Source organism: Lethenteron reissneri, chromosome 42 (assembly GCF_015708825.2).
Source record: "Lethenteron reissneri isolate LAM-NWPU_2019-01 chromosome 42, ASM1570882v1, whole genome shotgun sequence".
NCBI classification, from domain to species: Eukaryota; Metazoa; Chordata; class Hyperoartia; order Petromyzontiformes; family Petromyzontidae; genus Lethenteron; species Lethenteron reissneri.
In genome coordinates this window covers 8,371,820-8,385,208 of record NC_083820.1, presented here as the reverse complement: position 1 = coordinate 8,385,208, position 13,389 = coordinate 8,371,820, and the positions used below count along the sequence as shown (strand labels likewise).

The 13,389-nt window shown below is 46.4% G+C and overlaps 1 protein-coding gene and 1 long non-coding RNA gene across 5 annotated transcripts in view; one reads left to right on the top strand and one right to left on the bottom strand.

Annotated features, from left to right (window-relative positions):
- The first annotated feature begins 7,619 nt into the window (after positions 1–7,619).
- Positions 7,620–13,389, top strand: part of LOC133352912 (uncharacterized) — a 33,423-nt gene continuing 27,653 nt past the window's right edge. For both annotated transcript variants that reach the window (XR_009756309.1, XR_009756308.1), the window contains exons 1-3: positions 7,620–7,674; positions 11,628–11,739; positions 13,007–13,187. This is a non-coding gene — a long non-coding RNA (uncharacterized LOC133352912). The remainder of the gene's footprint in view (positions 7,675–11,627; positions 11,740–13,006; positions 13,188–13,389) is intronic.
- LOC133352842 (protein FAM135A-like) overlaps positions 8,928–13,389 on the bottom strand; it is a 48,271-nt gene continuing 43,809 nt past the window's right edge. For all 3 annotated transcript variants that reach the window (XM_061568793.1, XM_061568795.1, XM_061568794.1), the window contains one exon: positions 8,928–13,216. In XM_061568793.1, the coding sequence (XP_061424777.1) occupies positions 13,011–13,216 (206 nt within the window). In that variant the 3' untranslated portion in view covers positions 8,928–13,010. The remainder of the gene's footprint in view (positions 13,217–13,389) is intronic.

Below are 13,389 nucleotides of genomic sequence, written 5' to 3'. Positions count from 1 at the left end.
GTCGCGTTTCCCACCCACCCTTACAGTTTGCAGGACGAAGATAGGAGAGCCCTGAGGATGTTGGGTCCGCACTGGGTTACGTAAGGTGACACACGCGCGTGGCATTTACTGGGAATCCTACAACGCAACTTAAAAGACTGAGCCACGGACAGGCCAACTCTTCAGGGATTAACCCGTGACCCCACGCTCACTGGATTAAGGTCCACGACTACAGGACACGCGAGGTGCGAGTCGATGGGTTTGTTACAATCAAGTGCAGCAGGAGTTTCGATTTAAAGCTTTCGTGACTGCAGGGATTCATCTTCTTGGTTCTTTCGGTAAAGTCACGTAGAAGGGAAGTAATAGGACGGTTGCTTGCGTTGTGGCCGAAACGTCGTGAGAATTATTTTATTTTGTTTTTATTATTTTATTACTTCCCTTCTACGTGACTTTACTGAAAGAACCAAGAAGATGCAGCAGATGTGTTACTGCATGCACATCAGGGTTTTTAGCTTGGCCGTGTATGTTGGGGTATTGCCCGGCACACCACATCCACAATACTCACAACCCCCAACTCAGGCTGTGGGCTACTACGAGTCGAGTGCCAACTCCAGTGTACCAGAGACCTCGAAAATGTTTTTCCGCGCCCGACACACCACATCTAGTATACATCTCACTATTATTAAAACTAAACTTTAAAACCAATTTTTAGCAGGAAAGGCCCACTGAGATATATAACTTTTTGTAGAAGCGACCTGACCACAAATGATAGCTCAAGGAAGTGGCTTATCATGTGGACATTTATCGCAGCCAATTACTGTAAACGCATGTTGTTGATTCTAAATGTGGAGGGGAAAAACTGGAGGATCCGGAGAAAAATCCACGCGACCATGGCGAGAGAGAAACACGCAAACTACAAATACAGCGATACCTTCACTTTCACACCATTGGAACCTCATTTGCCAGTAAAAATATGATAATTGGTTTTTCACCCTTCTATCTGGCAACAAAACTGACACCTTTTTTTACAAGGAGTCATGTTTACATAGACCACAATACCTGCAGTCATAATGCAAACAAAAAACATAACTCTGATAATGTATGCACTGTCCTTGAAGTTGATTGGTCCACACATCGTCCACTTACGTCTCGGGTGTGGACCAATCAACTTCAAGGACAGTGCACATTATCAGAGTTATGTTTTTTGTTTGCATTATGACTGCAGGTATTGTGGTCTATGTAAACATGACTCCTTGTAAAAAAGGTGTCAGTTTTGTTGCCAGATAGAAGGGTAAAAAAACAATTATCACCTTGACTTTCGTCGATTCGCTCTTTCGGCCTTTTTAAATTTTAACCACATTTCAAATTTCGTCTACGTTCTTTCCTCTTTTCGTCCGATTTCATCCCAAACCTTCCACGTCGTTCGCGCCACGCGCCATCTTTTTCGTTCAGTCTTTGAATAAGTCGTTCAGTGAGCATCTCTTATATTTGTGTTTATTGATATATTAATAATACGGTACTTATCACCAATATATTCATCGTCCACTTACGCAAGAATACAAACATTTAAAGGAAATATTTTTTAATTTTTTTATTTGTATTTATTCTTGTTTATTTTAATTTTATTTCTATTTATTTAGGTTTTGCACGCATGTGTTACATAGTTACTGTAGGTATTTGCATGTACGTTTTTATATTTACTGTAGTTATTTACATGTACGTTTTTCGCCGGCCAAAATAAATTTGCAAGCTAAATAAAGGCTCTGCATTGACATTCGTCCATGCTCTGGTCCCTAACCAGACGAAAGTGCGAGGTATTCCTGTATACAGCCGGCGTCAGGGTCAGGATCGAACCCACGACCTCCTGTATACCGAGCGAGGTAGTTAACATCTCACCATTACATGTGCCTGCCAGCGATCCCACGAGAAAAAAACAATCGCGAGAAATTATGCCTTCACGTACGTGCACATCCTGCAAATTACGCAGAGTACTGCACGGCACCAGAGTGCATTGTGGCGTCAATGCGCTACCTACTGCGCTAAATAAATCACGGTTACAGGGGGGAGGGAGCATCGAAACCAACGCGACAGAGCCGCGTTTCTCCACGCGCGCGTCTGGATTTTCGGAGCGTTTTTTTTTCAAACGCAACCGCGTCTCGGTATGCAGCAACACCAACAGAGCGGGGAGTGGAGGGATTGCATTGATACATAACGCAGTGAACATGGAACGTAGAGTTCACGTCGGCCATGTGGTTGGAACCGTTAGATCAAACGTTGGGCCCAACGTTCCACAGTTACTTGGGTTGATTCATTTGTCCCGCATTTGCAATCTCGAAATTGCCGTTCGCGTGTTTTACTCGTTTTGTTTTAGCCTGCACTCACCTGTGTCTCATATCTGACGTTCTAGATTTGTAGTTTTCGTGACTGCAAGGATCCATATTCTTTGGTTCTTTCGGTAAAGTAACGTAGGTGAACAAATACAAAAAATGTATTTATTAAAAATTTTTTATTTTATTTATTTTTATTTTTTCACCTACGTGACTTTACCGAGTCATATGTGACTCTTCGTTTTGCCTACCTTTCCGATAGTTTCGACTCCGATCGTGTCTTTGTGCTGTTTATCGTTGTAGCTTTCTGACCCGCCCCTACCGGACATCTGTGAAAAAAAGAGCGTTATAGCTTATCGGATTCCTCCAGTAGAAATACGCATTCCGATTCTGAAAGTGTTAGCGTGGGTTTACCATTACTCGGTCGATCTTGGATTCAAGACCAACGTTTGCTCCAACGTCGCATGTGCACAGCGGGGAACAGACGATGGCTGTTGCGTTTGTTTTTTCGGAATTCAAAGGAGGCGTTGAGGACGAGCATTTTTTTTCAAAATACAGCAGACATTTATTTTTTGTTTTGCTTTTGCGACGAGCGACCGACCGACCACGCAGGAGGAAGAAACGAAACATGATAACTTTATATCCTCCTGCCTCCGGTCGACCACATGGGTACCGCGACCCGCGGCGGAGATTGTGTTTTTGATCGACCCGCGTGATGATGGTAACTCAGTTATGACAAGTTGCGTAAAAAATAAATTTGTTCGTCGACAGAGACAGAGATGACAAGCTCAGCGCGATGACAGAAACCAAGGAGCGCGCACTGCATGTAAAAAATGCGATGCAACAAAAAAACCGAGTTGCCCGATGTTGTGGTCGCACGCACTCCTTTTGAGCGTGAACATCTCTGCTCGTTCCATTGACGTCGCGATCTTTGTCGGCCGAGTGTCTCTAACCACCCCCCCCCCCCCGGTTGGAGAATTCACACGACGAGGCGAGCATCTTCTGTATCCCCACCGACGCCGCGGATAAGGGGGGGGGACGACGACTTCAGATTGGGTGCAAATAACACCAACTCAACGTATTCCGTCCATTTGACTACCCTAACACGGCAACAATTTTCAAAAATTTATGTTGGATATAACACGCTGGTTGGCGCAACGGGCCTATGGCGTTACTAATGATGATATAATCGGTGATGTTCCGGGCAGTGGTCCTTTTTTCATAGCACAGATGTGTCTGTGTGTGCTATTGTAATGACAAGAGCGCCTGCATGCGGTGGGAGGGGACTAGTGGCCACGAGAGGTAGTGACAGCGGTGTCAGCTGTGAGTGAGAAGGGACCGGTGGCTACGGGAATGATCGAGAAGTGTTGACAATGATGGCGAATAAGTGGAGACTATTTTATTTTGTGAAACTATTAACATACATTTGTAATGACAATTGCGCCTACATACGGGAGGTAATGACAGGGGAGTCAGCCTACAATGTGAATGCACTAGTGGCCACCGGAGGTAATGACAGGGGTGTCAGCTGTGAGTACGAAGGGACCGGTGGCTACGGGAATGTTCGAGAAGGGAGCGTGGTCAGGTGACGGAAGAGGACGGTGGAGTCTGCCGGTGGAGCGAGCTTCCAGAGTCAGCGAGAATGATCGAGAAGGGGGGCGTGGCCTCGTGTCGGTATATAAAAGGGAGACGCGCGGGAGACTCGGGGCTGTTGCGGTGGGGGTCTCCGCCTGATGTCAAGTGAACGTGTCTTCAATCAAGTGCCATCTCAAGAGAAGTGTGGCAAGTCATTATTAATATTACATTGTTTCCTTCTTGGGCAGTGTAATTGATAAATGTGGAATGTTTGTGACCTGTGCACAAATGCCAAAGCAGTAACAATCGTCCTTTGTTGTTGTTGGTCAATTTAGAATGAGTGTGGTAAGCACACACACTTGCATTTGTAAGAAAATTACAAAACAGCATCATTATTCATTCATACAAGAAAGCCTCATCGACTCTTGAGAGTCTTATTTACAACGGTTCTGCATTGGGATGTTTGGATAGCTTTGTCTAATTAATGTTTTTTTCTCATCTGGGAAGAATATTGAAAGCCCAGAGAAAACCCATACTTCTACAGAGAGATGACACTCAAACGTCCAAATACATGGTTTATCAAACCCACTTGCCTTTTTTGGACCATTTCACAGCCTACCAGGTCAATGACTTTTGTTATAAATCTCAAAGTGATCCATCTTCAAATCGCTTGATAAATATAATCACTGGTGTGTCACCACATCGGCTCATGATCAAGGTGTCCTGTTGGTCTGTAAGGGTCTATGTGCACCAACACTGCACTGCTGAACACAGTAAAAGCCTGTCACTTCACGGCCAGCTCCACACACTGATGCCGTCTGGCCTCACGGTGCCAACAGCAACACCCACTGCAGACTGGTACCGCAGAGCCAAATCCTCCTCCTTAACGGTGACCACACGGGCCAATGGCAGCAAGTGCCGTAAATTAAATCTCGCCAACTTCACTATTAGCACTGTGCGCGAGAGACCAGCATATGCTGGAGGACGTGTCGGGCAAAAGGCACTTCTTTAGAGCTATATAGGTAGGGTACTTTTTTTGCTGCGATGAACACAACTTAATTTATAGCTCTCGAAGAACGGTCACTGTCTCAAATGTTAGCCTACATGTATATATTTGTGGATTTAAAGCTTTCGTGACTGCAGGGATTCATCTTCTTGGTTCTTTCGGTAAAGTCACGTAGAAAGGAAATAATAAAATAATAAAAAGAAAACATAATAAAATAAAAATTTCTCACGACGTTTCGGCCACAACACAAGCAGCCGTCCTCAGGTGAAGAAACAGAGCTGTCGGAAAGACAGCGTCCCAATGTCTTTCCGACAGCTCTTTTTCTTCACCCGAGGACGGCTGCTTGTGTTGTGGCCTAAACGTGGTGAGAATTTTTATTTTATGTTTATTTTTATTACTTTCCTTCTACGTGACTCTACTTGTATATATTTGTCTCACAACGCAGTGCTAATGACGAATGTGGTGAGTTTGTAATGGCAATGCAATCCGTGTTTTTTTCTTCTTCCAATTTGATCGCAACAAAGACAATTATTTTCAAAGTTGCCATCATCTTGTATTCGACATCCATTCGTTGTTTTAATGACTGCCCGCCTACGTACAGGTGCCTGCTGCTGCTACACAAACCTCAGTAAGCAGAAGGCGAACTGTGTCTGTACGTATGCGCGTTGAACTTCCTTCGCACTGCACGTAGCCAACCATGCTAATTGGGATGTGCGGTGGAAGGACAACAAACCAAACACAAAAATCAGTTCGAAAGAAATTCGTTTTCAAGCTGGATGATTGTAAAGTGGCGCGCGATGCAGTGACCGTCTTTGTTCGATGGCGAGCCAAAAGCCGCTGCGAGGACGACCGGAGTTCACGTGATGATAGGTTATTGCTCCTTGAAGAGCAGGCGATGCCTTGCTCGTCTGCTCCAGCGTTGTCTGCTGGAGGAGAGCCCTGCACAGCCGATGATGACTTAAGCATCGTCACTGACCGTGCGTGGACCTGTCCACCACCCACCCCCCCCCCCCCCTTAAGTTGGTGTGATACACGAAAATGAAGGACTTACTAGATAAACCTTATGGCGGGACCCAGGGGGGCCCAAATAAACGTCAGTCAAAATATCAATTAATTTATTTCTTTTGGCGACTCCGTCCCACCGCGCACATCAACGCCGCGACCCGCCTGGCGCGGATTGTTATGTCGTGTCCAATCGCAGCAGCGAGGACGAATGCCGCAGTCAAAAACAAAACTTTGATTAGCGCATCGTGTAGAGCTCGTCGAGAGAAAAAGATTGCCGTATCGTTCGCCTTCAACAGTCATTAAATGACGTCGCAACGTAGTTTATGCGAGAGCCGGGGGCTTATGGGACCCCGGGGTCCCGCCATCAGGTTCAAATGAAGGAATTGCTAAACCAGGCACCGATATTTATTGGGTGAGAAGGCAGTTACTGCGGTACCAATACAGTCATGGACATCGCATTAATCTGTAACCACAATTTCACATTTTTCACCTTATTTTTTCTTTTGTTACTACGGCGTCGATAATTAATGTGCCGAATATTTCTTAAATACAACTATGAGGTACAATTACAAAAGTTTTACCCACGTGTGGAAAGGTTTTTTTGTTTGTTTGTTGCTGTAACATCATAAACCATTTATACAATACACGCGATTTGTGAACCTGCCACGCGTCAAAAACACCAATGCCACCGAGCCGTACGATCGAAACCAATTCGTGGAGTGTCCCGTGAATCCGGCCGGCTTCCTTCTACTCGGAACGTCGCAACGTCTGGGAGTCAACCGACCTCGTTGCTGCTCTCCACTACACCGTACACCAGAGGTCGCAACCGGGTACCCGATACCCGTACCCTACCCGATATCCGGCTACCCGTACCCGGCCGGGTACCCATTTGCGACCCTGGTGCGGCCGAGTACGGGTAGGCCATGAGTCACTGGTGAGTAACCGTTTGTTACTCATTTCAGGTAGGGTACGGGTATGGGTAGGGAACGGGAACCCGTACCCGGCCGGGAACGGGTACCCATTTGCGACCCTGGTGCGGCCGGGTACGGGTAAGGAATCAAAACCCGTTTGCGACCTCTGCCGTACACGTGAATTGTCCGTCGTGTGTCGTAATGTGCGCGCGTCGCATTTCACTAGGACATTTTTGTACAAACAATGGAATAACAAAAAACGACGTGGAAGAAGTAATGATCAACGTGTGCAATTTGGAATCCAAATGTGGCTGTTTTTCTGCGTTGGGCTTTTGCCACACACGACTGCGGAAAATCTACAGGAGTTGGAAGATTCAATATGGAAACAAAAAAATGTTGTTGGTGCTCCCTGCTCTGCTTTCTCTCGAGAAATCAAATCGATAATTTAGTTGCAGATTCAACTCCTGAAGACGAATTTCTCAACCAGTAGCCCATCACTGAAAACCACATCTGGATCAAAACTGTAATGTTCGGAGAGGGCATGCATTCATGTAAACCTCCTTACCGCCCTTCAGCTCCCACCATATACATTAAACGGATGGCTTGACTTACATTTAAAGTGATACAACGCAAAACCTTGAGACCTCGGCTTAAAAGTAAACGCGCTATCGCCATCGTATGTATGTTGAACTTCTTTCGCACCGTAAGTAGCCAACCATCCCTAGATCGGAGGTTCGGGGGGAAGGACAACAGACTAAACACAAGTCTCGCATGCAAATGTAAACCCATATTTACGTTAATGTATTTTTCTGCAGAAGACCAGCTTGCTCCTCTGTCTTGCTCAAGTCTGGCAGGCTGCATCCGCGACCGGGTGAGTTGCACATTTGAGAGAAACACAGTGCGACACAATGTGCCATCATCCAATTGACCATTAGCAGCGTCACATTATTAAGTATGGACTGAACTTATGATATATAAATATACATTTACATCTAATTATCTACACAGACGCGCAATATCTTGACCTTGTGGGTTCTGCATACTTAAGATAATCACCTGGCTTCCGGAACAACAACAACAAAAACCAGGCAGAAGGATTTAAACGAGACACCCTACCAGTGCGTGCTGCACATCATTCAGTCGTTCGTGCCGCGTGCGATGCCTTTGCTCGTGAACAGATCGTTTAAGCGACACGTAGAAACAAATGAACCTCGTCTCGCGTGACTGACACCTGTTACCATAAAATAAACGTCCCTTTCAAACGACCGCTCGCTTTGGCAAGAGAAACCTAAACGATCTAAAACGTGTTATTTGTTTTGTTTAAAGCGTCTCAGGGCACTATACATCTCACCTCAACACATTTGACCAAACCGCCTGAAAAAGCAGCAGCCGATATCTCGTCAGATCCCAAGACGCTAAGCAATGTTGGCACTGGACAGGGGTTCGGATGGGAGTCCAACGTGAAAAAAATAGGTGCTATAGGCTTCCGTGGAGCCACGTGATGGGCAGCAAGGAGGGACCGGGCAAGCACAGCAAAATCAACTGCTGTATCCTGTACCCTGTCGCTCCAACATTTATGCTCTCCAGCTCAACCAATTCTGTGCTGTCCAGCGCGGTTGAAGCATGGCCATACAATCCCCGCAGCTCCTCGCCCAGCAGTGGACTGGAAAAGGGAGTGTGTGTGTGTGTACATAATCATAACATTATTGCTATCGCTGGGATACAGCTCAGTTAGCGGAGCAGCAAGTCTCCTCGCCTTAAATCCTGCCCAGGGTCAATTTATCACCAATATATTCAGTTTAACATGTAGGCTTTCGTGACCAATATCATCCATAAGACAGTTTTTTTGGGTTAGATCGCATAAATGTGTCCTTAAACCCGCCACCACCCGACACAGCCCATTAGTAAGGTTTGTCATGTAAACAGAACATGCCAATTCGTTACTAGCACAGCACACCAGTGTGTTGGAGAGAAAATCCACAACATTTAAACGTTGTGGATTGTATTTACAATCTGATTGTAAATGTTGTGGCTTGGCTCTCCAACACACCGGTGTGCTGTACTCTTAACGAATTGCCACGTTCTGTTTACGTGACAAACCTTACTCATCGGCTGTGTCGGGTGGTGGCGGGTTTAACAGCACATTTATATATTTACGCAAACTAACCCAAAAAAAAACCTGTATCATCCAATATCTTAATCATTTAAAAAACTGATTCGTGTTTTTGCCGAATTTTCGATTCCGCATGCGACACGGTTGCTTTTGGCACCGACTCCCATTCGCGTCATCGCCGTGCTGTACTGCGTTGGCTTTGCTCGTCAGGTTGGTGACACGGGCGACTCGCCCAAAAAAACGAGATGTCCTGCTCCCGAGATTTCTCTCACCTGGTCAAACAAAAAAGAAACTTTAACACGCTTTGTCTCCACTCGCCATAGAAAATGTGAAATTTCAACCGCTGCCTCAATACCACCAATGCCGACGATGACCATCTCAATTATCCTTCGAGCACGGCGATAGTCACGTTTAAAATGTTCGTTCCAGTAATTAGTTTACATCTTTACCGCATAGTCACAGACCAGATCCGCTAACGTCCGCAGAAACGTGCATATCCACAACAATGCTTTTGCTCAAAATGATGCGAAGTTTGAAAAAAAAACACACAAAACCCAAAGTTACCACACCCCCGGAGCCTCACCGTTCGATAGAAAAAAGAGAAATGCAAATAACCTCGTAACAGAGCGACCACAAGCATTGCCAAGTGTAAACCATAGACGTCACTGTAAGAAAAGTTACACGCAGCGCAACAATATAAACACACACCGTCGGGATTCATGCATTGCATGAAGTCTAAAACGATATAAACAAAAAAAAACGTTCGAAATAACTCCATAAAAAAAGACACATAACAACCAAGCAGCATTACAGCACCAACGTTAAAGTGACGGGTCCACTGTGGCAGAACCCCCTGACGCTTCAATTTAGTCCCGTCCAATATCTTTGCGGTCTTCGCTCGGGTTGGACCGCGTGTTGTTCTGCGTGACGTCCCACCGTTTCGCGTCACGTCCTGGGAGTTTGAATTAATTCAGAGTACGCACAAGTGTGCACTGCGTGTACAAGAGAACTCGCAGCCTTATACAGGAAACTACCTACTCTTTGGTTTTTTCTGTAAAATCACGTAGGTAAAAAATGTTTAATAAATAAAATCACGTTTCGGAGGCAACACAAGCTTCCGTCTTCAGGTGGAACCGTCACAGTAATTTTGCCCACGTGACTTTACCGAAAAAACCAAAGAGTATGAATCCTTGCAGTCACGAAAACTTCAAATCTAGGAAACTACCTGTTCAGAAGAACTGCACTGTGGTCATTTATACGGCTTAGAGCTTTTCTGTGATACACAGTGTGTATTTTTGTGTGTTGACAAAACTTTTGGTTTCTGGCCTGCACCAATTGTTGCGATTAGTTCTCGTCGTTGAGAGATTTAAAGATTTTAATACTTCAGGATGTTCCCGGCTCGTGGAGCGAAACGCCCGGACATCGTGCCCAACACAAATCGGAGAGCTTAACGGCGCAACTGGGAATAACTACGTGGTTGTAATCACGTCAAATGTTTATCTTTGCGTCTTTTAACGGTTGTGCGTAGGATGTAATTGCCGAACCGTGCAAGAAATGCCCATCTTGTTGGACAGAAGCAGCAGTCGCAGAAACAGCAGCAGCAGCCGCCACAATTCAATCAACCAATCACAGCGGAAATGTGGATTGATTTTGTTTGTTAATCAATGAAGGAACGGACAGTAATAACCATTATTCGGAGACCGTATTTCGCGAAATTAAATATCGTCTCTGCATTGGGTTAGTTAATACGATCCGCATTGCCGATATTACAACGAGACAGCTTAAATGGGAGGGAGGCTCTCCAACTCTACCGCTGTCTGAAAACGAAAAACGTCCAACAGAGGACATCTCTGCTTGGTCATTAGAATGCGGACCTGGTAAACGGAAATATTAGCACTGAATCAAATATTTGTCCACTACATCCTCAATATTACATTCAAAAACTGTACATCTACATTATATATATACCGTACTTTAAACGTGAAATTTGACAATCCATCCTTGTCTCTCACCTCCGTTAAATTACTCCACCTGCAACGAACACCGTGCTGTCCACAATATTCCACACGCAGACTCCCGCACTTACCCAATATACATGGACTCGCATATATATTAAGACGACGTAACGTTAAAAAATATATGCATCTTACAAATGTGCCATCCGGCGCCAGTAGCCGGTGACAAACGTACGAGGGTGGTTGCTGATCGAAAAGCAGAGGTTGGGGCTTGGCAAATGACTTGAAATTTATGTAAATGTTTTCACCGTTCAGCATTATTGCCGTCAAGTATGCGGAATGGTTATAACTCGCGTGTTTGGCAGTTACAGGACAAAGGGGAGAGCGCATTCTGCGGAACTCGTCGTATCGATCGTTAAGACTTCGCTCAAGCCGACCACACAGTATCAGATACGCGCAAATAAAAGCCGATCTCCACAGGATAAAAAACTAATTGTAATACAGTATACGACTGCTCACGATTAATTGTGGTGCAGCCCCAATGGTTCTTGCTGTGGTTGGAATGAAGAGACTGTTTGCGCAAAAATTAACGACCGCTTAACAAAACACGTATAAACACATCATCTCACACTTGCGAATCACTTAAAGAAACAAGTAAACATCTGCTGGCAAGCGTAGCGCTGATTCTGCGTTAACCGAGAAAGTGGCTGGAATGCTCTTGAAGGCAGCTGCCTGGGTGTGTGTGTGCGCGTGTAGGCATGACTTCGCTTCCGTGTACGCACGTGCACGCTGGTGGTAGTGCAGTGGTTGACCCACCGCGCTACGGACCTGCCGATCTGCGTTCGATTCCCGCTCACGGGCAACATCGGTGAGGAATATATGAACCGGTCCCTAGGCCGCTCCCAGGTCGACTCAACCATAACCGAGTGTCTGGTATGGTGTGTAAATACCTTGTGTGCCGTGCCAGAATTCATAGGTGCACGTTAACAGTACTTACCCCAACAGCTTGTGTATGCTGCATTGGGGATCTTTTTCTTTCTGTTCATGGTATGAAGCAAATGTTATTGAAGGTGGCTGCCTCTGTGTGTTTGCATGCTATCATGATGGTGCATGCCACGTTCAGCTACGGAAAACTCATGGCGTCAGTGCTCTTATCATGAGGCGTCTAAACCAGCAGATTTTCCTGCCAAAGCTGGGATAAATAGGAACCAAAATGCATCTCCGTGGAGTGGAATTAGCGTCAAAACACAAAACGAGTTACGAACAGACAATCGGCTGCATCAGCACGAGACGGAGAGGAGAATCGCTCGCTTTGACTGCAATTATTCACTATTAAGTCACGGTCTTAATCCAGTTGTGGGAAAAGCAGCAAGCTACATGCCCAAGTAGTAGCCCACCAACTGCACATCATGCATACCCCCTCCCCCCCCCACTGCCTTGCTCCACGTTGGCTTATTACACAACAGCAAGAGAATTGGAACTCAGCGGAGCAGTGGACGGACGCGCAAGGCCTTAAGCTGAAACGGCGCAGCGCACTGGCACGAGCTGGGCCGCGAACGTGCCAGAGCGGTGGACAGTTTGCCGCTTGTCGCAAAAGTTCGCCCCTGGTGAATACCGCGGGACCCTATTAAATCGTAAATACGTGTCACCATAGACCCCCCGTGACGTTATTCGAAAAAATGTGTGGGCCATGTTGTGCTGGCGTCACGTTCCAAATCTAAAAACGTCACTTGCAAATGACCTAATTGGGCAAAAGCGCAGGGCAACATCGCCCTCCTACTCTCAAGTCATTTCCTTCGTATTTTTTTTAACGAGGCAAGAACTCGTTCAAGACACCAGGACAGTCTCGTTTGCGAGAGTGACCTGGGTAAACCACTGCGGATTCTCGTCTGCGAAACCCAACGCCTTCTGCATAAGCCTTTGCGCTGAGAACTGCGCGAATAACAAACGTGAGAATGATGATGTTACCTCAACGATTTCAAGCGCTGACCTTCACCACACAAGCGCAACCGATCGACGGCCGCCCCCGTCCCCAGGAGCCACGAGCCAACGGCTGGCGTCTCTCCAGAGAGATGACGCGCGGTGCTCGTATCTGTTCGGGCAAGCTCTTTCCCCCCCCTTCCCTGCCCTGCCAGGCCATTATCGGAAGTACTCGAGTCCCCTGACGAGCAGGAACTTCTCAAGGAAGAGCTCGGAGTCGAGCACGGCGATGTGGGCCGCGCGGCCGATGATGGAGTTCGCCGTGTTGGGCAGCGCGTGCACCACGTCGTAGCGCACCAGGCGGCACCGCTCGGACGCCAGCACGGGCCCAAGCAGGTTCGCAATCATGTCGGCGTACACCGCACCTGGACCAAGGTGGGGAGGGGCAACGAAACGTGGCTGTTTCACACAAATATCACGATCGTCATCGCTGGCAACGGTCGATCCGCAGGCCGGTTTAAGCACAGGCACTTGTGTGGATTATAAACCCGGGATCTCAGCAATACCAGCAGAGATATGACATCTAAACCACCCCCGT